Source organism: Carcharodon carcharias, chromosome 1 (genome assembly GCF_017639515.1).
Source record: "Carcharodon carcharias isolate sCarCar2 chromosome 1, sCarCar2.pri, whole genome shotgun sequence".
In the NCBI taxonomy this organism is placed as follows: Eukaryota; Metazoa; Chordata; class Chondrichthyes; order Lamniformes; family Lamnidae; genus Carcharodon; species Carcharodon carcharias.
In genome coordinates, this window is record NC_054467.1 from 75,412,829 (window position 1) to 75,438,726 (window position 25,898).

The 25,898-nt window shown below is 44.0% G+C and overlaps 1 protein-coding gene across 4 annotated transcripts in view; it reads left to right on the top strand.

Annotated features, from left to right (window-relative positions):
• The first annotated feature begins 499 nt into the window (after positions 1–499).
• The window catches only part of afap1 (actin filament associated protein 1), a 282,632-nt gene continuing 257,233 nt past the window's right edge, over positions 500–25,898 (top strand). For 2 of the 4 annotated variants that reach the window (XM_041187230.1, XM_041187222.1), the window contains exon 1: positions 509–627. In XM_041187230.1, the coding sequence (XP_041043164.1) occupies positions 585–627 (43 nt within the window). In that variant the 5' untranslated portion in view covers positions 509–584. Of the gene's footprint in view, positions 628–20,257; positions 20,285–25,898 lie in introns of those variants that run through there. The other 2 variants (XM_041187203.1, XM_041187212.1) reach the window with 2 other exon arrangements.

Here is a 25,898-nt window from a genome sequence, read left to right on the forward strand (position 1 = left end):
TTTGTTCGCTTTTCCATGGTCTTATTTACATGATCTGCCACATTTGTATTTGCACAATTAAGTAACTCTATCTGCAATATTTCGCTTTTATACCGATCACTGGATTTTCACAGGCCTCACATCCCCTGGGACCAGTATCCAGTCTTTATATCAATGACTCAACACAAAAAGGTGCCTAATGTGTTACTGAGTATTGCAACATAACTACACGTCGTCCTTGCCCATGGTGATTGGGCAAGCAGCTTCCTTTTTCATGTTATGATTGGTTCTTGGTAACATCAAACAATCCAGGAGCAAGGCAGTCGTTGTTTGGACCTTGATTTGTTCAGGATCCCAGCAATCTCCGCCTCCTGTATTGTTCCGCCACGGCTCCAGGCTTTTGCCGACGCCTATTGGTGGCCTTAAATCAATATACATTTCTGATTGGATCACAACATCTGTCACTCATTCTGGAATCTTGACAGCTGGGCTGGGCGGTTACAGAGCGAGAGACAAGAGAGGGCGAGACGAAGAGCAGTCAGCGGCGCGAGCGACTCGGTACATTGCAACTCAGTGCAAGCCGCAACTGTGTTGCTCAGGCAGCCATGGAACAGAAAAATCAACTGGAAATGGAAACGTGCATCAAAGGTAGGCTTCATTGTCCATCACTTAACAAGGGCGCTGCCGTGTTCTGACTGGGAATCATAGTTTGGAGTTAAATTACACTGCACCAATGGTCCCATTAACTGACAGATTCAAACGTGTTCAATTCTGTCATTTTTAAGAAAGCACTAAGGTTAGTACGGAGTACATGCGAAGACATGTGGGGAAAGATTCGGCCGAATCTGACTTCAGTTACTGACTTCAGTTTCGGTGGAAAGGGAGAGCTGTAACGGTGCAGTTTGACTTTATTAACTCAGTGTATTGTACTGTATTTGACTTACATTTTTCTGATAGAAAGATTGTAGGGTGGATCTCGAAATGTGAACAAAATTGACTATTACTTATTTGTGGCAATTTCTGTTGTTGAGCCCAGTTTTTCTGTTCGCCGTTTCCAATCCCAGCCTATATCTGAAAGTTTTTAAAAAAAATTAAGTGGTATTGCATGGTACACGCTGCAAATCAGAACCTATTAAATAGGCAAGTCATCTCCACAACACATTTTGATGTAGTATTTGTATAGAATTATTTTTTACTTCACGTTACAGTATATCAGACACTCATTGTTCTCTTCAATTACATTATTGTGTCGGTTAGCCCAAAAGAATAAATTGATTGCACACTGGTAATCTGGATGTAAGGAGAACACGAGACAGCCAAACAAAGCATCTAAAGGGTGGGATTGTACATGATTTATTGTTTGGAAGGTAATGATGTACAGATCCAATCTCAGGATTGCTTATTGTTTATGCTGGGCACACACCCACACGCAGAGAATTACCCAGGGGAGAGAGGAAATCACCTGCCCAGAGGGCAGATTTAATACACTGCTGCTTAGATTCCATGTCTTATTTCTTCTGCTCAGAGAAAGTGTCGAGTGTCTGCCCTAATCAATCACGTATCCGTATTCAAGCAGCTTTTGTCTTAGGAGTTAATGGATGTATGTTAATAAATGTAATCACTTTTTGATCTTTAAAAAAACGACCTACTGAGCACTTGGTCCCTTTTAGACTATTATATTGGTGTGCATTTTTCAACATTCTCCATTAGCTAATGAAAGGTTCACACTTGAGAAAGAATGGCTGAAGAAGTGTTTCTCCTGAAAGCAACTAGATAGCTGGATGGAATGCACAAAGGTGATCCTTGTGTAATGTAGATAATTGTATCCTAGGAGAGAGCCTGTGGTAGATCAAGGGACAGGAAAGATAAACAAGCTTTTTGTGTCTTTGGTGAATTGAGGCAAGTTTTCTTACTCTTCAAATAGAATTTATTTATGCTCAGCAATGAATCTTATGCATTTAAAAATATTTATTTATCCATGATAAAAGCTACACACGGGGTTTGTACAGATTCAATAGCATACCATGATTTTAAGGGTTTTGCCATTCTCTTTAGCATCTGTTAAGACATCACAGAATCTTTCAGGATACTGTGGTTATTTTAGAATGCACACAAGATGAAATAAGAAATAGAATAATAAATATTACATTGTATAAATAACTAAGTAAATAATTAATAAACAAGTAAGGGTGTAAAGGGGGGTTGGATCCCTCAAAGATAGGCTTGCTACACTCTTTTGATTTTCTCATTGTGTATTGATCTTCACCTTCAACCAGCTCTCACCTGTGGCTCCAAGTAGTTGTTAGAATGTGATGCACCCTGGTAAACCGCTTCGACAGGCTAGGTGAGGGTAGCCAGTGGACCTCCTACCCTCAGCGACTTAAAGATTTATCTACCATGGCATACGAAGACTGATTCTGGCAGACTTAGCTGATGAGACCAATCTAAGGCAGGTTAGCACCATGATGTGGAACACATAGAGTTCAACAGAAGATGTTCTGGTCACCCATTGCATCCATACCCACTGGACCAAGATAGGTCAGGACAAGAGAGTGAGGCTGACAATGCGTAACTTGCCCTCGGCAAAATCCAATTCACACGCAAGTCATGTTAATTGTCTTTCTATCATCTGTCAACCATCATCTATCTGTCACAAGTCTTGTAAATGGGCAAGTGACTTAGCAGCAGGTATGGATTCACTGGGAGTTGTAGCTGAGAACCTGTACACAGGCAGTTCAGGCCATAGAGTCGTTTTTTTTACTGGAATGAAACAAATGTAACTTAGCAGCCCGCAAGTGACTGACCAGCCCTTTTCAGGACCACACTGAAGCGAGTGTCCATTTTCACTGTACACAGGTGATTCTCAAATTTTTCTGAGAGAGATCCCTTCATGACTGCTTGTTTGAGCTTTGAAACATTGAGATACTTATGGAGCTTCATGTCATGGGGTGTTTAGGGGGATGAATCTTGATGTTTAGCTTTAAAATGATAAAACAGTGATCAGCCAAGCAGTCAGCACTGCACATGGCTTTCATTACAGCACATCCTGCCTGTCCCCATGCCTGGTGATGACATAGCTGATTAGATGCCAATGAATAGAATGGAGGTGCATCCAAGATGTCTTATTGAGATTAAGGAGACAGAAAACTGTGTTGCGATTAAGAGCTCATGCTCAGCACACATCTTTAGCAAGAGGAGACTATCGCTGTTATAACTGGCAATCCCACTTTTTCTGAAGACACCTTCCCATGCCTGGTGATCTGCAACAATTCTTGCATTGAAGTCACCAAGAATGATTTAGCTTGTCTGATTTTGGTATGGTAGCCATGAAGGAGTGAAGGTCATCACAGAATTTATTCTTGACTTCTTCAGGGTTGATTATGGTAAGGGCGCACACACTGCTGAGAATTGGTGGTTGTCTGTTGCCATGCAGGGGGTGTTTAAGAGCCATCAAATGATCATTAATGAAAGCCATGTGCAGTGCTGACTGCTAGACTGATTACTGTCTTATCATTTCAAAGCTAAATATCAAGATCTATCCCCGTAAACACCCCATGACATGAAGGTGCAGAAGTGTCTCAATGTTTCAAGGCTCAAACAGGCAGTCATGAAGGAATCTCTCTCAGAAAAATTCGAGAGTCACCTGTGTACAGTGAAAATGGTTGCTCATTGCATTGGGAAGACTAGGTGACCTTCAGGGATATGATATACCCCACTGCTCTAGAAGCCCTTTGCGCTACCGCTCATAAGCGTCAAGTTTGATTCGATTAAAACAATAAAGGTAATCCAGAAACTATTGGAGAAGTATTGACTCTGGGTTTTTCGCGTTGACAAGTCATCACCATCCAACTAAGGTGCCACCGAAACATATGCAGGAGTGTCCAGTGCAAGCTCCGAGAGATGCAGTACACTTGACTGAATCAGAAAGCAGATGAACTTCAGTGATATGCTATCTGTAAAGACTGGAAGAGATTCTACAATGTTCTGAAATCTGGCTATGGGCCCTAATCTACTAGTTCATCACCAATTTTTGGTGCCGATGGGTCAATACTGCTCACAGAAAAAGTCCAAATTCTAGAAAGATAGGCAGAGCACATTAGCCAGATCCTCAATTGGTCTTCATTCATCAATGAAAAAGCAATCAACAGGCTGCCACAGGATGCCTTCAACTGCTCTCTAGATGACCTTTCCATGCTGTTAGAAATGAAGAATGCAATCAAACTCCTCTCCAGTGACAAGGCTGCAGGAATTGATACTATCCCAGCTGAGGTCTACAAAGTTGGAGATCAATGCTTGGTCAAGAGGCTCTCTGAACTCTTTCAGTTCATGTGGGAGCAAGGAACCATCCCACAAGTGTACAAAGATCCCTCCATTGCCCACCAGTACAAGTGGAAAGGAATTTCTTAATCTTGTGACAATCATAGAGGAATCTCACTCCCCTCCATTGCTCGTAAAATTTTCACCAGAATCCTCCTGAGCTGCTTCGTGCAACATCATGACCAAGATCTGCTGCCAGAGAGTCAGTGTAGTTTCAGGAAAGGTCAAGGAACTACAGATATGGTGTTTGCAGTTAGAAAGCTCCAGGAGAATTGCCAAGAACAGACATGGACCTCTACATCAGTTAATCACCTGACGAAGGCCTATGATACAGTTGTGAGGGCCTTTGGAAGGTAATGAAGAAATTTGGCTGCCCTAAGAAATTTATCACAGTGATGCGACAGTTCCATGAAGGCATACTTGCAAGCGACCTGGATGATGGTGAGCCTTCTGACCCATTCTTAGTCACTAATGGATGTAAACAGGGCTGCATGCTAGCACCAACCCTCTTCAAGCATGTTTTTCTCTACCATGCTTTCTGACCAATCTGAGATGACTCCAGGCAAAGACGAAGGTCTCCGAGGACATACTTTGCCCATTCCTGTTCGCCTATGACTGTGCAATAGCTGCCGGTTCAGAGCTGGACATGCTATGTAGCATGGACTTGTTCTCCAATGCATGTGACAGCTTCAACCTTATATTACTTCAGTTCTCTTTGTGATGATTGTATCAGCCTGCTCCAGGAATACCCTATTTCGAGCTCAAAGTTTCAGACTATGACCAGAGCCTGTCAGCAGTGGATGTTCACTTGTCTTGGCAGCACGCTTTCTCGAGCTGTCTACATTGACAGCAAGACGCATGTAAGAATTGCCAAAGCAAGTGCAGCCTTCAGCAGACTTCAAGCATCAGTCTGGGAATGAAGAAGAGTAAATCTGCCTACAAAACTGAAAATCCATAGAACAATAGCCCTGCCCACTCTGCTCTAAGCATGCAAGACTTGGACTGTGTACCAGCATCATGCCAAGAAGGTCAACTGCTTTCACTTAAGCTACATTTGGAAGCTTTTGAAGATAAGATTGCAGGACAAAATACTGAACACTGAGGTGCTCTCCTGAGCTCACTTACCAAGCATCCACACTATATGGAGATAGTCACAAATGCGTTGGGCTGGTAATGGAGCCAGAATGTCTGATAATTGCTTACCAGAGCAAATCTTCTATGGAGAGCTTGAGGCTGGGGTGCACTCTCATTACAGTGTCCTGGGAGAAACTCAGCCAGGATCGCTGCACGTGGTGTAACCAAATAAAAATTGGTGCAGCCTCCTTCAAGAGCAAGTACATGTTGGAAGCAGAGAGAAACCATCCGCAGAAAAAAATCCCAAGCTAGCAACTCGTCCAAAACTCAGTCCTCTGTGACGTCCTGTCCTATTTGCTACAAAATCTTCCGGGCACTGATATGCTTTAGCAGTCACCTATGTACCCACCAGAACCCTACCAAAGACTCCAGCTGATTAACATGGACATTTTACCTTGAAGAATAAACAACACCTCGGAGGATCTGGCTTATAGGGGGAATAAAGCAGCATTTTCCATCATAAGACACTTTTGTTGCCTTTTAGTATTTATCCTATTGAATGGGCCTTTGTTGTTTAAAACACTATTACTGGATTATATTAGAAGTCGTATTGCAGATTTTCTTACCTCGTGGTAAAATAAACATCATGCTGCTATTGATAGCATGAAAAATATGATTCTGAGCAGAGGGACCGACAATTATCCTCAAACTGCAACTGATCTTGCTGAGTTCAGCGACTGGCTGAAAGTTCCTCTTCATTTACGGCAGCAATGCAGCCGGAGATGAAAGTTAGAATATTTTGGTGAACTTCCAGCAGGACCATGCCAAGGAGAGTGGAATTTTGCAACAGCAGGAACAGCAGGATTTTCCCACCTACAGCAGCTTCTAGATCCTAGTTGATCTCTTTTGGACTAATTAGGAACATAGGAATCACTAGATAAATAAAGGTAGCGGCAATCTATTGCTGGCTACCGGAATGCTTCAAGGGATTATTGTTTCCTCTTAACAACAACGGGATGTCCTTCATGGGCAAGATGCAATGCACGTTGTAACACTTTTGGGATAACTGCTTGAGTTCTGCATCAAACAACACAAGCTCGTTACATACTCTGTAGTACAGGACCAGTTCTTCCTCTGGGAAAAGTTTTCCCCCCGTTGGGGGGGAGGGGGGTGGGTGGGAGTGGGCGCACCACCTCCAATTAGGGCACTTGATCGGGTGTGCACTGCCATTTTACATGGGCCAATTAAGGCCCACCCAGTGTGACGTCCGCCAGGAAGCACTATGTGCTCCCTGTGTGGGCAGAGGGGGGATTCCCTCAGCCGGGAATGCGCTCTTTCGCGCATGCATGCGAAAGAGTGCACAGGTCTCCCTGAGGCTAAGTGCTGCCTCATGGAGATCAGTTGAAATTAAAATTTGTATTAAATTTAAATTAAAATAATAAAAAAATTTTCCTGCCATGTCCCCCCCACCGTGACACTATCACATGAGTTGGGACATGTCCATAACTTTTATTGAAACCCTTAATAAAAATTTAAATACCCTCATGAAACCTCATCCTGCTGGCGGTTGAGGTTTCATGCTTTTTCTGAAGCCCGCCAGGTCTCCTGGCCTGCCTGCCAACCTTTAGGTTGGACGGAAGGTCCATTCATGACTTTAATTAGTTTTTCAATGGCCTCAATAGACCATTGACAGGTCGGTGGGTGCGCAGCTGACTCGGCTGCGCCTCTGCTGACCTGAAAATGGAAATGACGCAGGGTGACATCAGGAGTTCCATCCAACGTCATCCAGCCTCATTTTACACATCGGCGAGCGGGCCCTACCCCCACTCGCCAACTGGAACATCCTGCCCTCTGTTTTGCAAGGCCACTTGGTTTTTGTGTACTGTCTTACGTTCTGCGCTATCTGTCACCGATTCTGCCTTCAACTCCCCTTGGGTAACAGGATTTGCAGTCATGTGTGAAATCATCGCAGTCACTTAGTCTTCAATGTCACAAGTTGCTTTATTATCGCTAATGCTGTCTGTTATAATAATATAGCTAAGCACGTCTGTTACTTGGTTGTGTGAGCCTGCGAGAGACCTGACCTCAAAATCATACCGACGAAGATGATCTGAGCACCTGTAGATGCGTAGAGGTCAATAACCAGACCCTGACATGGCTAACAATGTAGTCAGCGCTTGGTGATCGGCGCAGAGAGTGAATTTTCTACCATAGAGATTCATGTGCCAGTGTTCAGAAGCGTAGATGCAGGCTGGTGCTTCCCACTCTCTAGTAGAATATCTGCATCAGCTTCTGACAGCTGATATGCAAGCGACTGGTCATTCCCTTTTTTAATGTACTGTGAAAGTACAGTTCTATGACATTCCTTGACGCATCTGTTGTGGCATATGTGGGTTGAAATGCATGAGGACTAGCAGATATGCTATCTTCACCTTTTTTATGTCGAATTCCGTTCGCTGTATGATTGTCCACTCCCATTATGCATCACCTTCAAAGGGGCTCCACGATCTCTGCCTATCTTGGAATGAATTTGTGATAAAAGTTGGCAGTGCCAAGGAATGATGCCAACTCTTTCATGTTAGATGGGGTTTGAAGTGCATGAATAGCTTTGACGTTGTGTGTAGGTTTACTCCAGTCAATGTCACACTGTACTCTAGAAAGATGCCATGAATGTGCATTTGTCCTTGTTGAGTGCCAATTTATGTTATGTGAGTTGAGTGTACACTGTTCGTGTTCAATCATCGCACTTTTCTTTGGTCCAAAGTACTTTTCAAGGGCACTTAATGCCATATCAACATAGACACACCTTCTATGATCTGCTCAAATATTTCCTGGCCTTCTGCTCTGAGAAAATGTACAAGTGTTGCCTTCTTGTGAGTCATTGCTATATCAGGACAGTCCATCCTGGTAATGAGAAAGTAAGCCTTGAACCCTGAAATCTATTGATCCCATGACATGGGTAAATCTCCCAGCAAAGAAAGGAAGGATGCTACAGCTGAAAAATGTAAACTATCCCATCCTTTTCACTAATTATTATGCTTTAAGTCTCAGAGATATGCAGAGAAAACACACCAACTTCTATATCTGAATAGGAGTTTTATTCAGTGCTTTAAAATGTCTGCTCTCATGCTTACTGCTTCATGGTTTTGGTTTAGTTTCTGTTTCCCTGGAACCACACCAGGCTTGACTAACAGCACACAGAATGGAGAAGAGCCAACAGATACACATAATCAAATGCTGAAAAATTTGAACAATTGAATACTACACCACTTGCAGTCTCCATCCAGCTGCTAGCAGGTTACAACAAGCAGCTACTTTTAGACAGTGATTATGCTTCTAAAATAATTGCTTTAGCTGTGAAGCACTTTGGAAACTTCTGAGGATGTGAAAGGCGCTAAATAAATGCAAGTACTTTCTTTACTCTTGAATGGCACAATGGCAGTTACTGAATTATATTCCCTTTGGAAAAGTGCTCTATGTGCTGACAATGCCCTGGAATTAAAAAGTTTTACACCACAGAAGGAACCTTAGTCTATCCTGCCTGTGTGTGCTTTTTGGTGAAACTGTCCAATTAATCTCACTCCGTGATCTTTCCTCATAACTTGGTGTTTTTCTCCTGTGTAAAGAAATGTGTCTAAACTCTCATCTTGCTCAGTGACAATTTTAATTTGACATCTCCCAATCGCTGATTCCAAAACTAAAGGAAATAATCTTTTCTAATTCACCCCATTGAATTGTTAGCATATTTGATACTGTGCACTCTGTACCAAGGTCTATCTGTCTATCATCTAATAGTGACCCTTGGGGCACACCACTTCCAGATGTTCTCTAATCCTACATTGGGTTGGTTTCTTTCCATGCTGCTACATTTCATCTGAAATGATGAATCTGAATTTTAGCACAAACCTTCTGTGAGACACCTTATCAAAAGTCTTCAGAAAATTCATAAGCATTATATGTACTGCATTCCTTTTTATGGTTGATTTGTAGTTTTACTTTCAGCGTCATGAAGAAACAACTTTTATTTACTTTAAATTTTGGAGTTAAAGAAAAACTGTTGCAAATTTGAAATAAAAAATAGCAAATGCTGGAAATGGACAGTTGCTAACTGAAAGAGGAAGAAAACTTCATGTTTTGGGAAGAATTTTTCATTTTAGAACATGGTTATATATTTGACAATGTATTTAATTATAGTGTAAATTCAAGAGCATTCATACATCTATCACAGTGGCTTGAAGAACAAATCTTTGTTTATTCCTAAATGCTCATTGATGTTTGCTATCCTTAAAAAATGTGTCCTGTACAAATGCACAATGACATTACCCCTAACCTGTATATTTACTACCATCATTGCAACTGTTGAGTGTTCTGACATCTGTACATCTCTCCAATCATTGAATGCAGACAATCTTCAAACGAACAATCTGATGGCCCCAGATACTATAGTGAGGTACAGCTTGCAGTCTGGATTCTCTGATGGTCTTGTGAAGCTTCTGGCTTTGATCATAGGGATAAAATGGGAACTTTGCTTGTTCCAGAAAATTTGGTGTCACACAAGCCAAAATAAATGAAAGCAGGGACACTAGTGAGTCTTGCTCTGGAGAAGTGCATTGCTTGCTGGTTAGACATTAAAATGACATTCATGGTGGAGCCCATAGTCCTTATCCTCATGCACTGAACCAACAAAGGGGCCCTGCCATTCATTGACATATAAAATTGGTTTAAAAAAATGATAATTAATTCTAAATCACACAGCTGGAGAGAGGAGATTCCAAATGATGAATGACTTGTGGGATTTAATCTACAGTCATTTATTTCAGCAGTACTCCTTAAGATACCTGAAGCTATAGCAATCTTATTGCCTTTCCCCTTTTCTTCAGAAAATGTCACAATTCTGAGGACTTTATACAATTGTGACAGGTGATAATTAGATATTTTTAAATCACTCATTGTTAAAAATTCAAAGTTGTTGTAATGAGCGTTTACTTTTTGAAATTCCGCACAGCTTTTTGACTTTGAATTGAAAACTGAAAATATTTCCAATAATACTTATGCCTGAGATGGATCTTGATAAGGCAGCAGGGGCTTTGCTTTTAAATATCTCATCTGAAAAATGGCATGCTGGACTGTACTGCACTAAACTGTCAGCCTAGATTATCGGAGCCAAGCTAAAACCTGTCTGGTCATTTACATTTCCAGCAAGGAATATTGGGAAGCTATCAGCAAAAGGAATGCTGACCAGCTTTTCCTCTGAGATGGTAAAACCAGTTGTGGTGTTAGTGTTGTTGGAATTAGTGCACTCCAACAGTAAGGTTAGTGTTGACCTACACCACTGCTGCCAGCACTGCATCCAATGGCAACATACCTGTAATAGTTTTTTGACTATGCCGAGCTGAGGAGCCGAAGCAGTCACTCTGCTGTTTGCTGGTTTGTATAGGTTTCTCCACCTATTGAGAAGGTAATGGCCCTTGACAAAACATTACTGTTTGCAATATCAAAACAGCTTTTGTGGTGGTGTTTGTTTAGGTTGGATTCTAGGAGACTGGTCTGGAATAAGCCTGTTTACTGCAAGTGCAGCACCAAATCCAGCTTCCTTACCCTAGTTGCAGAATCATAGACCCATGAAAAATTGGGTCTGTGATTCTGCTGCCAGGATAAATGAGCTGGATTTAATAGTGTGAACAACAGGGAGTTAGCTCACAGACACTGGTTTCCTGAAATCCAACTCAAACAAGCACCATTATAAAAGGGCTTGAAACAGGTGCCCATGGTACTGGAGAAATTGATCCATATTAAAAATGGGACACATCCTACACCACTAAGAGGCGCAGAACCACTTCCTGAATTACAAATGCGGCATTAGTTATACTCAAAACATACAAAATGCAACAGTCACTTTGTGTTTTAGGATGGATTCTATTGTTTTTAAAAAAAGCTAAAAGTGAATGAATCAGCCAAAAGAAAAAAAATCATGTGGTGAGTATGTGAGTAATCAAGGTTAAATGGATACAGCTATTTTCAAATCAGATATGATGAATTGTTTTGAAAAGAATGCTTTCAGCAAACAAGATTTGATAGGTTTATTGTACAGGAAACTACTTATTGAAAGTCTAAAATAGCCATGGACCATTTGTTCAGTACGGTAGCACAGAATTGTAGGAGGCAGGTTGAAGGAGGCACACCTGTGATTCTCCATGCAGCAATGTCATTGATGTTAACCTGGTTATCGGGGGAGGTGCCAGGGAGAGGCTTAGGGAAAAATCTTGTGGAGGCATCAGGGATCCTGCTTACCTATTGGAGAATGGGCAAGTGACCCCTGCTGCCTCTTTTTGCCCAACCATGTGCCAGTCAGGCAGTGGCAAGGACAGAGATGGGCCTTTGTGAAGTGACCCAGGCCACAGGTAAGTAATGGGAGGGGGTGGGGGGGTCGTGGAAAGAGGCTTTAGGGGGATCAACAGCAAGGGCAGGAGGGTGCTCTCACCGGGCCTCACACCCCACGCTTCCCAGTGTCAAGTGCTATTGATCAAGGGATTTCCCCTCCTCAGGAGGTGACAAGCTGGCCACACAGTTTTAGCTGCCTTGCACGTTGCATACAGCTGGTAGCTGGATGATGCTCTTAAGTGGCCAATAGGCAGTGGGGTGGGAGGGTCGACCATGGGCATTCATGCCCATACTTAATTCTGGTGGAGGCAGGAAGGTGGCGGGGTTCAGGTAAGTCACAATCCTGCCTAATTAATGCTCACCCCGCCTTCAAGGCTCACCACCAGAGAGGGCAGAAGATTCCACCCAATGTGGAGAGATGACAAAACTGAGTTTGCGCCTTCCTTGGGCTACTTAGACAATATATAAGAGAAGTTCATTAGATGGCAGCTTGGTGCATTGCACAGAGGAACCAAAAAGAGGGGGTAAAGTAGTATTTTTATATATATATAAAAATGTATACATTTTCAGAAATATAAACTAGACAAGTTAAAATTTCTGAATTGTTTTACAGTGAGATTCCATCCAAAATGTTTCTTTGTGTTACTATGCTACAAAGTCAGGACCATCTGCAAACCAAATGTTATAGAGCTTGCTCAAATAATGCTGTCGGCTGTGATGAGGCCATTTCTTCCAGACTGCTGTAGATATTGAATCGTGGGTGAAATAATTTCCTGGTTTATTTTTGTAACGGCTTTTTCCAGAAAATCTGATTGGATAAAGATGCTTGAAAAATGCTAGCCAATAGCATTCTATGGCAAGAGTGCAGTCATAACGTTTTAAGTTCAAGTAATGTCAAAGGAATCTGCTGTCGATTAATGGGCTGTCTGCCTGGAGGGAGTGGCTTGGCCCATTCTCACAGTCATGAGTGGGAGGATAATTGGAACATGTACAGGGAGGACAGAGTTTGTGGAAAGTTTCTTACCTCGTTGTTTCAGAGAAGCACATGGTTACCATTTTTCCCCTGCCTGCCTCATCCCCTGTATAATCATTTTTAGGACGTACCTATTTCAGAAATTCTTTTTGAACTTTAAAGAGATTAATCCAGTTTTGAGTGACTATTTTAAATGCTATACCTCTGCTGTGAATTGAAATTAAGGATGTCTGTTATGTGTGATGTAGTAGCTGTACTAGGGGAGCTGAGCAGGCTGATTTTAAAAAGCATTCAGTTTGGTTGGGGTAGGAAAATGTTGAACTAATCTCTAATTAAATCTCTATTTATCTTTGATTCAGCAATGCAGAACATGGTCAGTGCTCTGATTTTATTTTCTTTAACGTGCACAGATTAATTTTTCTCCTGTTTTATATTGCACAAATTTTCACGTCCCTGAACAGTGCTCTGACTGGTTGATATCTTTTAATCAGTTTTCCTGACATTTCTAGTATAGCAGTTGAAAGGTTATTTAACAGATTTTCAGCTACCGTCTTGTTATTCTTGGTGAGTAGCATAAATGTATGTAGATTTTTCTCACTTGTGTTTCTATACATTCCTTATCACTTCCAGACCTCTAATTAACTCCATGCTGGCCTCCCATTTTCCACTCAATACAAACTCCACCTTATTCTTAAGTTTGCTGTTCAGCACTGATCACGCACCAAGACATACATATTCATCACCCATACATTGGCTCCTGGTTCCCCAATGCCTGAAATTTAACATTCTTGTCCTAGTCTTTAAATTTGTTCTCCATAACTCCGTTAGTTCCACAAACACCTCCCCTGAACTTTCAATTTCTCTGACCCCAACTTCTTGTACATTCTGTCTCTCTTTACTCACAATGTGCAGCTATGCTTTTGGCCACTTGGGTCCTAATCTCTGGAATTCCCTCCTTAAAGCCCTCGATATCACTCTACATACATAAATGAAGCCAGACAGTCTCTTCACAGGATTTTCTTAAGTGAATGCTCACCCCGAGAAAACATATGCATCATAAAAGGCATGTGATGTAGGGACTGCTATGATTTCCCAGACTGTGGAAGCATAGTGGAAAACAATTGTTAACCTATAGGATGGAAGTTGTACAACAACAGCTTTCTCCCCACCCTCCCCCCGACCCTAACCCCCATCACCACCCCTACATCACTACTGTGTTGTGGTCATCATTAGTCAGCTTCCCATTCGACTGGACGCTAGTCTGCACAGCATTGGGGAAACTAACATTGTGGATTTCCCATGACTTTCTGAGTGGCTGCAGATCAAGGATGTCTTGGAACTCAGCCAAGCATTCATAATAAGTCCATTTGGAGAAACAGATGCCTGTTTTTCTGTTGTTGATAAAATTGCAAGATAAACTTATAACAAGCTGAGCTCCAAGACGCAGTAATGAATGAACCCAGTAACATTCTGTTTACCAGGCTTTTATTTTGATTGATTGACATCTTTGAAGTTACAATATGTTATTCTTTCTTTGATCTGTTTGTCCCCTAGTGTCTATATGTTTATTTGGACCAGATTAAGAGGTGTGAATTGGGGTAATGGGTGAATGGCGTGTCTGATTGACATTTTTATAAGAGCAGAAGTTTTTTTCAAAGCAGATTTCTGAATGGGTATTCTTGCATGAGCATTTCAAGACTTGCCATTGTTCTTAAGTAGCTTATGGATCCTGTACTTAGTGCATACCAGGTGAGGGGGCATGGAGAGCACATGGGGAGTGGTTGGAGTGCAAGGGTATGGAGGGCTAGAGGGCTTAACAGTCTTTAATACAACTAGGCCAAAGTCCCAGAGAACCAAGGCGGCCTTCTAACCAGCTTCCTTGACACATGCCTGCCTCCATGGCCACCTCCAAGCTGCTTCTGAGGTTGATGGGCTCCACTAACTCCTGCCTCTGCCTCCCTGGAGTGAAAAATTATGCATGTGTGGGCATTTATATGGAGATGGGTCTGTGAGTCTGCCAAGTTGGGATATGAGCAAAAATCCCGCCCAATATATCTAACTTTTTCTGCCAACTGATATTTTCAGGATGCCTAAGGGCAGGACTTTTCACTCAGCGTGTGGGCACATGCCCGACATGCCCGATTGAAAAATAGTGCGTGATAACATCAGGCAAGCATCCCGACATCATTGTGTACTCGTGCAATATTTTGGGCGGCGGGCACACACAAGAGTCGGCAGGGCGCTCGCCGATGATTAAGAGTCCTATTAAGGCCGCTAGTGTATTAATTAACCTGGATTTTTTGTTATGATTGGCGGGTGGGTGAATCGGTCAGGTGGCCTTTGGATTTTTGAGGAAACTCATCCAAGGGCAGGATGAGGCTTCCGATATTAATTTTAAAAAATAAAAATGCTTGGGCAGAATTTTTATAATCTACATGTTTAGGTGAGTGAGTCCAATGTGTGGGCATTTTTGTTCTGCATTTTAAAATCTTTTATTTGATGGTTTTAAATTCTTCAGCTCCCTGAGGCGGCTGTCTGCCTTCAGGGAGCTTTCATTGCGCGCTGACTTCAGCATTTGCCCTCCTCTCACCCCCACCCGGCAACACTCAGCTTTTCAGTGTGGGTTTCATGCTGGCTGCCGTTAATTGGCCAGCCAGCATGAAATTGCGGTTGGGGGCCAATCGTGGGCGGTGGGCTGTTTCCCGGCCGCTCCCAGGCCCCCCCCCCCACTGTGCCTGCCTGACAACCTCAAATTTCTGCCCTAAGTCATGATTTGATCACATAAATTGTTGTTCAACAAATAAGATACAGATCATGACATATAAGTTGACCTTCGAAGCTTCTAAAAATCCTTCCAAAAGCAGACTTCTACGCCAAGTATAAAATGTAAACTGCTGGTGTAGGTGGTCACCATCTTTAAAATGAAAACATTTCTGTTTGCTGGTCCCCATGCGCAATCTGCTCCGCGTGGGCGTGTTTTAAGCTCCTGTGCATCTTCTTGGCAGCACAGCCTGTATTGCCTGCTTGATCCCATGGCGTATAAGGCAGGCATAACCCTAAATATTTATTTCTGAGGTGAAAAATTGAAACTGACATATGCCAGGTAGCTGCCTAAATATGTATTGTGTCCATAAACAGGGGTCGTCTTAAACATCGAGTCGACTTTTATACATGATGCTTTATGGTACCTATACCGTTCAGCCAGCACAATGTGTCAGGATGGTTGCTTGGAGACCAGGGATGATAACAGCACTTTGTCATCCTAGAGCAGCAATAAGTTCCATGAAGCATTATGGGCCTGAATTTTCAGAATGGCAGGGGCTCGGCCACCACCATCCCAGGAGTTGGCAGGGAACACATCCCTGCCAACTCCAGCAGCCCCGATGCCATTTTACACTCTAATGAATGTTGTTTGGCAGAGGCTGGACTTCCGCCCTCACTTGGGAGGAAGTCCCGCCTTGAAGAGGTTGGCCGACAGCTCTCCAATACCTGCAGGCACAGTGCTGCAGTAGCCAGAAGAGGCACTGCACGGAGCTGCCTGAGACTATGTTCTGGGACCTGAACAGCAGGTAAGTGGCAGGTGTGCCAGGGTGAGAGGGGGCCGATCGGGTTCTCAGGGAGATAGGCTGTGGGGGGCAGAGGGGCTGGATGTCACTGGCCCCTAATGGGAGGGAGCACCCAGTCAGAAGGGGCCTTCTGTTGGAGACACCCACCTGACCTTCCCAAATGAAATCGAACTCAGTTTATTTCCAGCCTTCAACCCCCCCTGAGCTGTCATCCACCTGCCTGCCTAAAAATTGAGGCTGGGTGGGAAAAGGCCCTTAAACGACCATTATGGCCACTTAAAGGCTTTGATTAGGGCAGGGCAGGCTTCCCATCCGAGGCCCTGTCCACCGCACCGTAAAATCACTGCCAGACCAGGGGCGGGAGGGAACCTGGAGGGAATCCCGTTGATGTAATTTCATGCTCCCCACCCCCTTCACCTCAGAATCTGCTGGGGCGGGGAGCATAAAGTTCTGGTCCAGGTATTAGACACATCATTAAACATACTATTATTTTTCTGAAGGGCCACTTCCATTGCCTAAAAAAATTAGAGGCAGCCATACAGTGCAGCCCAGCTATTAAGCATACTACATAATTTGAAGTTCGTGAGGGACTGGAACTTCTGTCTCTAGAAGATGAAGATGGTAAAGCCCCACAATACCCTCATCATGCCGAGAGTACCTCAGAGAGACGGGAGATAGCACAGGACAAGCAGTGTTCGAGATTCAGAAGGAAGTAATCAAACTGCTTCCAGTAAAATGGATGTACCCTTTCTCCAGAGGCCATACTGCAGTCCAAGAGCCACTACAAAGCGCTCAAATAGGAAGAACTCAAATCTGGCACAATTTCACATCCTTTCATGTCAAGGACACTTATAAAGCACCATAAGATACGAAAAGAACTGACAGCCTATATTTGGAAGTATAGCAGCCTTCTCTGGATAAGCTTGCTTGCTGCTGGCACTTTCACTGAATGGGCAGCAGTGCCCTCCCACCATGTTTCTGACTGACATCCCTCTCATGCCATACACATTCCATTCCTTTCATTTCTCTCATATCATCCTACACCTTCTTCCTCTGCCACCTGCCATTTGACCACATGGCATTTCCCTTCCCCCACAGGCTGTTCCCCCTCTATGCCTCCAACCAGGGTAACAGTTGGTGGGCTCCCCTTAGCTTCTGCTGTTCTTTTCCCTCCAACAACCTTGCCCCATCCCGCTGCTATTGCCACCACCAACTGTTGGCAGCCCCATCTGTGTGCCCCAGTCTAACATCCACCAAATCAACCTATGGACCAATCAGAACAGTAAGAACAGACAAGAACCTTATTATTATGGATTGTCCCTGTACATAATTTCTGATGTTCTATTTGTGATACTTCTCAGTTTTTTTATGTTATAAATAGTTATGGACACATTTATAATGGAAACTGCCTAAGTAAACTTGTCTTGCTGTAATTACTCTTCCTGCCAATGATTGCACCCTAGCGCCTTAGATTTGCATCCATCACCTCCCCAGCCTGCGCTGAAGATAAACTCCTATGCTCCAGCCAACTCTACTTTTTGAAATACTGTAAGGATTGCTAAATAACTAGAAATAACATAAAGTAAAATAATTATACAGAAATAAGTGTAAAATGCATGGAGTAAATTTTTTGCTTCATGACGGTTGGGCTGGATGGTCGGGGGAGTGTGGGGAATGCAGGAGAGGGAGGGTAATCAAGGGAAAAAAATTTCCCCCTGTCGGGGGCTAAGTACAGGAGCAGGCGGGGGGTGCGCTGCCATTTTATGTGGGCGGGCCAATTAAGGCCCACCCACCATGACGTCCACCAGGAAGCACTATGTGCTCCCTCTGCGGGCTGGGGATTTTCGCAGCCAGGAGTGCGCTCTTTCACTCATGTGCGGGAAAGAGCGCACTGATCTTCCTGAGGTTGAGTGCTGCCTCAGGGAGATCAGCTCCAAATTTAAAAATGTTAAAGAAACAATATCAAAAATTCCCTGACACTGTCACATGAGTTGTGACATGTCCATCAATTTTACTGAAACCTTTATTAAATATTTAAAAACCCTCATGAAACCTCATTCTGCCCGTGGATGCAGTTTCATGCTTTCTCTTAAGCCTGCCAGGGATGCCAGCCTGCCCACCAACCTTAAGGTTGGACGGGCAGGTCCATTAATTATGTCAATTACTTTTTAAATGGCCTCAATAGGCTATTGACAGGTCGGCAGGCACATAGCTGACTTGGTTGCGCCCCCGCCAACCTGAAAATGGAAATGACGTGGGGTGACATTGGAAGTTCCACCCGACGTCATCACGCATCATTTTACGTATCAGCAAGCGGACCCCGCCCCCGCTCGCTTACCGGAAGATCCTCCCCCAGGTAGAGTGGATTGCCTGCCTGTTAGAGAATTTGAATGGAAATCGGACGGGATCTGTAACATGCGGGCCATCCATTCTGCCAGATTACCAGCCATGCTGTGATCATGAAAATCTACCTGTGTCTTTAAAATAGGATCTGAATTACATCTGCAGATCCTGGTCTAACTCTCCCCGCCTGAAGACCACAGTTTGTGTTGGCTGATTTGTAAAATGGGTGGGACATCAATTAACTTTGATATAAATGGCTCGTTTGGTTTTCCCTTAGGGGAATATTTCAGGTTAACAGTACAAGATATCATTTGTTTTCTATTTATTTCCCCTTTTACTGTGTTTTTACTTCTGTAGATATTGTGTGCCATTTTTATCTCCTCCTCTTTTGATTGGCACTGACTTTTTTTGAGATGTGCTGCTCAGTGCATCAGTTAAATGTTCCTCTCACTGTGTGTGTGCAAACAGTGAAATCCAATTTTTTCACTTCAGCAAAAATTTAAGAAAGATGACAGTCTAATTTGCTCTCCTCCACTGAGAAATGGACAGCCACATCAGAGCTTATAGTTGGTCCAAATAGAAGAATGGTGGGGCCCCTATGCATCAGGAGCACTACCCATTGAGAGCTTGACACTTGGGTAGCAAAACCCTGACATTCTGGGAGATATAAAGGCTTTTAGCAGCCTAAAATTTGGATTTAAAGCATCATTGAGAGCTTTGTTGTCAAATAATACCTGCATGAGCCTTCAGACTCATTGGTGAGCCCAACGATGCTGGCTCTCAATGAAGGCAGCACAACAGCGGTAGTAGCGCAACACAACCAGGGAAATCCACACTGACTTATGTCACAGAGCTGGGAACTCTGAAATCATCTTTTCAGGTGTGGCAAAATAAAGGAGAAGAATGAAATAAGCAAGTTTGTAACTTGTAAAATCAACTTGCTCTCATTCTGTTAGCTTATCTTTAATGCCTATGAGATAGCAGGATTCCCTTTCCACCCTCTATTTTCATCTGAAAGTGTTCCTTACATTGTTACATCCTGCTAAAAGTCACACATGGTATGTAACTCTTCAGTTCATGCGTCTGAAATCACCTGCATTTTGTGCTCCTTTTGACTGCTCCTCATGGCAGCTAGAAATTATTTTCACTTTCTGTATTCTGTTTCAAGGAGAAGACAGCCTATAATGATGAGATAGCGGGGGGTGGGGGTGGGGGGGGTGGGGGGGGGGTGTTGGTGGTAGAGTGAAAAGCACTGATTGATCCCTAGTCTCCACCTTGGCATTTCTTTTGAGGGTAAAGAGTTTGAACTTCTGGGAAGGGATGCTGCACAGCAAGTCAAAGATGGGAAATAGGAATGCAGATGCTAGCTGCAAATTTGTCACCACATTCTACTTTTCTTTTTTGTCCTTTTATATCTCGCATCAGATCATGAAACCTCCATCTCTTCAACCAAAAATAATGTGAACTCTGCCTTCTAGGTGCTCTTCCTCTTTTCCTTCTCTAGACATGTCCGTGGAAGAAGCAGAAGATACCACCTTTTCAAGGGAACTAGGGATGGACAATAAATGCTGGCCCAGCCAGCGAAGCCCACATCCCGTGAATGAATAAAAAAAGGGAGAGAAGCCAGGGTCTTTTGCATCCAGCCCTGCAGGTACTTCAGAGCACTGTCACTCAATCTTTTGCTTCCAAATGCCAACCCAGAGATATCCATCTTATGGGAAAAAGAGCCACCTAGGTGTAGACTGGATGAAACACAAGCATGATTGATCATGATCAACTTGTGGTGTAAGTTGAGGAAAATATTGATGACAGGAGGGCATAGTGGCATTGCCCCCTCAGCTAAAGAGCCTGGAGTTCCAGATCTCATGGGTCCTGCTTCAAGTGTAAATGCCAGCACTGGGGCATGACATATAGTAGACTGCAGATGACAGACAGAGCCAGTGGAACAGCACTGCAGGTCACCCTGAACTATCTAGAAACTCCAGTCAGATTTGCTGCAGAGTATGGAGTAGAAACTAAAATTAGATTGTGTCCCCAGACTGCTGCCAAAGAGGCCGAGGGCATCAGATTGGAGAAGGCTGTCACTTGGGGGTACAAACAGGTGTCTCACAAGGCTTCACTGATCTTATTAGCAAGCTTTTCTACAGATCCGTGCACATGCAAAGGCAATGCCCAGGATTGTTAAGGTAAACTTTATGGATGACTTTATTTTTTTTCTCTCTTTTACATTCCCTCTATTCCTCTACTTCTATCTATATCTATAGACATATGTATATATGTGTATACAGGCCCTCCAACCACTGCTTTTCATTATTCACCAATGTGAAAGGGTGTAGGGACAGGCTGCTGCACGAACAGTGCAGCCTGCATCATGTCCATTTCAGGATTTCGCTGCCATGCGGTAAATGCCACCTTATTGCGGGAGGCTGATACTGGCACACAGATTTCAGCCACCTCTGTCCCACCTGTTATTCAGATGTAATTGGATTAAGAATAAATATTCCACTTCCCACATTAGTACGAGGGAGGCATAAAGTGCTAAAGAGGTACATTTACACTGTTCATTATCGATTAGAATTTGGTTTGCACTAAAGTTGCTGCACACATGTAAACATTGTTGGCATGATTTGGGGATGATATTGAGATTGCCTGAAAAGGAACTCTGAGAGTTAAATTGTCAGGGGAAAATTTTGTAGATTTTTGTAGATGATAGTTATATGGTAGATAGGAGATATGGTGTATGCAGAACTCTTTGTGCTGTATCTACATGTGATAGTCAAGTGGGATCTTCTGATTGCTTTCCTAACCGTCTTGAGGCTGCAGCTATTTTGGGACAGACGCAGGCAGGAACATCTTGGCTGAGGGTTATGAGAGAGGTTGGCTCCATTTGCCTGAGGTGCAGCCTCCCTCTTTCAGGAAACAAAGGTAAATTACATTTTACGTCCTGTTGGAAAAGGAGGAGGAAGGCAACGCCACAGTAAGTGGCAGAAAGGCGATATGGTAAAGGATTTTACAGAGGTAAAAGAAAGCGTCAAAATAAGTGAGAAGTAAGAATGATGAACCTGATCCTCCCTTCACTCATTGTCCATGTAGGTGCTCTTTCCAAATGGTGTCACTAGACAGCATATGTAACCTTTCCTGTCCTCTATATTAGAAAAATGAGCCTGAAAATTCATCAGAGGTTCTCATAATCTCCTGCTGATTGGCAGACCTGCTGTAGAAACAGTGTAAATGCTCTTTCATGCTGCTTTTCTGTGAGGTTCTGCCAGTCCGCACTTTGTAGATTCAGCTTCTGCTGTAGTGTGAACCTGACACAGAAGCCAACGTGGCAGCTAAGTTTTCAGAGCAGGCTGGTTCCCAGCTTGTCAGGGTCTGGGCCAGCTTGAAATCTTCCTGCTGAGTCTGTAATGATTGTGTAACCCAGAGGTAAACTTAATGGTTTGAGTTTCAGTTACATTGTTGCTATTAGCCATAATGTAACAATGTTGGATCAATTTGTTAATAGCTGCAGGCAGGTCTGTGTTGGAGGAAGGAGGTGGGTGTTATACAAAGAGAACCAGAAAGGTAAGTGCCTGCTGTTCCATGGTTTCATTATAATTTTTAATGAGCCTACACCTATCTAGAGTGGAAAGTAAGTAGTAGCTAAAGCTTCAGAAATGTGTTGCGATTTCATTTCTTCAGCCTTAGGATATCAGCAACATCTGAGCTGGAGAATCTGGATAGAACGTCATTAAAACTTGTCACAGAATGCCAGTACCCACAGACACTTTATTGTGCATGAATTTGTTTCTTTCCTGAAGTAATAAATTCCATTCACACTTACCTGCAAATGTGTTCTGAGTCATGCCTCTAATTTCTTTTTGTTTCAGATTGTAACTATAGAGTTGTAGTTTCAATCTATCTTCACTCAGATCTATAGAATTAACGACTGGCTTGACTTGAGTTACACAGGGATGGATAACAATAAATTAGAAATCAGTAATTCAGTTGGGGGGGTTGTGATAAAAATGGCTAGTCATCTGACTCAGTGAGGGTAATTTTGGCTTTGAGTGATAGTTGGAGTTCTCAACCCGTCCAAATGAGCGTTTGGTCTCCTGAGTGCTGCTGCTGTCAACTCAAGAGAAATGGTCCTCATACTTGTGGCTTGCACTTCGGGCAGAATTTAGTGGAGTCCGCTGAAATGGGCAGAATGGTGCACAGGCCTGAAGAATCACGCTGGAGGCCACACACCCGATGCCCGGTGGAATGGTGGAAAGCGGTCAACGCAGGAAGCTTGCTCACTAGTAGCAGGAAGACATTAGGCTCATTAAATCCAATAATGACTGAGCCCACTGGGATTTAAAGGTGGCTCAGGGATTAACCAAGGGTCTCCTGTGCCCCCAGAAATCTGCCCATCAAACATATCGGGGTTGTCAGTGGGCTACCAGGGGTGCCCCTCCTTCACCAGACCTCCGTGCCAGATCAAGGGACCCAACATTAGGTTGTTGGGGGGGGTGGGGGGGTTGCGCACTGCTAAAAGCCATCCTCCTGTCCTTGCATCTGATCCCCAACACCCCCTTTCCAGCAACCCCCTCCCCAGAACCCCCATCCTGTCTCACTTACCTCTCTTTAGAGATCCAGTTACAATCCCTGGTGAAGGCCCCAGCGTGTTAATGGCTGCGGCCAGCAGCTCTTGGGGTCTTAATCTGACAGGAGGCCCAATGCTGTTGGGTGAGTGTGTGCCTCTCATTGAGAGGTGATGCGGAATTCCCACCGGTTCTCCAGCTGGTGGGCAGGATACCTGCTGCTGCAACTAAATTCTGCCTGTGGACTATTCTGGTTCTTGTGGCTTACAAGTGAGCCCTGCTGAACCTCTCCACATCATTACTGGTTTTGAGAATGACAGCATCAGGGCCAACAAGAATCTCCTGGAAATACCATGAGTCCTAAAAGAAGGAAATGGGTGGGAAGAGAGCCACATAAACTGAGAGGAGGAGAGAGAGAGGGATAGCAAGCTGAGAGAGGGAGAATGAGCAACACATACAAGAAACATGCAAGATTCTAAAGGGGCTTGACCGGGTAGATGCTGAGAGATTGTTCCTCTTGGCTGGGGAATGTAGAATGGAGTGGGGAGGGCGGGCACAGTCTCAGGATAAGGGGGAAATCGTTAGGACTGAGATGAAGAGAAATTTCTTCACTCAAAGGGTTGTGAATTTATCCAGTTCTCTACTCCAGAGGGTTGAGGACGTCCCAGTATTAAGTGTGGTTAAGGCTAGGATAGACAGATTCTTGGTCTCTCATGGAATGATGGGAGATGGGGAGTGGAAAGGAGTTGAAGCCCAGAATCAGTTATGATTGTATTGAATGGCAGAGCAAGCTCGACAGGCCATGTAGTCTACTCCTGCTCCTATTTCTCATGTTCTAATGTAATACAGACTGGGAGAGGGAGGGATTGAGAGCGAAATAAACTGGGAGAGAGAGAGCAACAAACTGAAAGAGGGAGGGAAAGGGACAGACAGACAGCAACGCCAAGTGAGAGAGGGGGAGCAACAGAAACTGGGAGGAGAGAGAAAGTGCAGCACCAACTGGGAAGGGAGAGAACAAGAAAAAATGAGGAAAGAGAGAGAGAGAGCACATTGCAAACTGGGGGAGGGGTGGTGGGTGCAGGTTGAAGGTGAGAATGGGAGGAATTTCAGAGATGTAAGTGTCAAATCAGCAGGCCGACATATTCCTGCCTCCAGCGATCTTCCTGGAGGCAGGTCATCACTGGCACACACTATCCACCTGGCTGTGCTGGGTAGCCAATCTGCATAATTAAGTGCTCATTTGTGAGCTGTTGGCATCTTCCCACTAAAGGCTGACCTGGCAGGTGCCTGGGGATGACTTGTCAGCAGCTGGCCTGTGGGTGCCCACAAGGCCTCCTGTTTAACTCACCAACCAGAGCCACAGCCATCATTGGGACCTCACAGGGTGGTCTTGCAGCTGTGGCTACTATTTATTTTGTTCAGTTTAATACCTCTTCAGTGGGCGCGTCAGGATGATGGCATCCTCAAGCTCCCCTCTGAGTACAGCAATGCCCACCTTTGGCAGTGGGGCTGCCGTCCCTCAGGGAACTGCCCACCTTCCTTAATTGGATGGTGGATCCAGAGGTGGTCTCTTAATTGGCCGATTAGAGGGAGTTCTCCGAGGTGGGCACCCTGACAAGAAGAGTGGGCTTGGGACCTGGAAAAGGTCCTGGCTCACTATTGTAGGAGCATAAGATCCCGCCCAGCGAGAGCAGCACTAAATGGGGGGAGGGAGAGTTCATGTTTGGCTATGATATGTGCTGTTGTATAATGTGTTTTCTATTCTGGGAGTCAGGCAGCTTTGGTGCTTTCCCCAGAGGACTGAACCTCACCTTCCTGAAGCTGGGATTCAGCATTGGGGTGTGGGATTCAGTGAGTTGAGTAGGATATGGATTTGCTTTATTTGTTATTTTTATAATATAGTAGTGCAGGATTACTGTACTCTTCTCACAGAATCACAATTATTACAGCACAGAAGGAGGCCATTCAGCCCATCATGTCTGCACCAGCTCTTTGAATGAGCATTTCACTTAGTGCCATTCGCCTGCATTCTTTCCTCCTTTAATTCTTCCTTTAAGTATGGTGGGTGGGCTGCTGATTTTTGCACCTGCCCACCTAGTGTATCATAGGGGTCAGCTGGGGGGGTCTTTTTACAAAACCTGTCTAATTCCTTTTTAAATGCCTCGATCGAACGTCCCTCCATGATACTCTCAGGCAGTGCACTCCAGACTCTAACCACCCCGCTGCATGAAAAAGTTTTATTCTCATATCGCTTTTGCTTTTATATAAAAAAGGGTTTCACCACTAGCCTCCAAGCTGCATTATTATATTACTGGGCAATAAGTTCCTGATGAGAAGGGATGTGGGATCTGCTTATGATAAAGGCTGATGATGCATCACTCAGGAAATTACATAGCGCAGACTTAAAACTTGTAATAGTGGCTCAACCCTGATGGTCTTGTAGAAATCCTGTGACACAATCCAGGGGACGTTATGAGTTTGAATGGTGTCAGATGGCGAGGCACTTGTTGACTGTAGATGTTGAAAAGTTGCGCTGCATTTTACGGCCCCCCACCGGGCATGTTTTTGGCGGAGGTTGGGGATGGGGTCACGTAAAATATGTTGGGTGGCTAGCCCACCACTTCTCACCCATCCCCGAGTTGACCCCCCTAATATGCTAGGTGAGCAGGTGCCAAAATCAGCAGCCCGCCCACCATATTT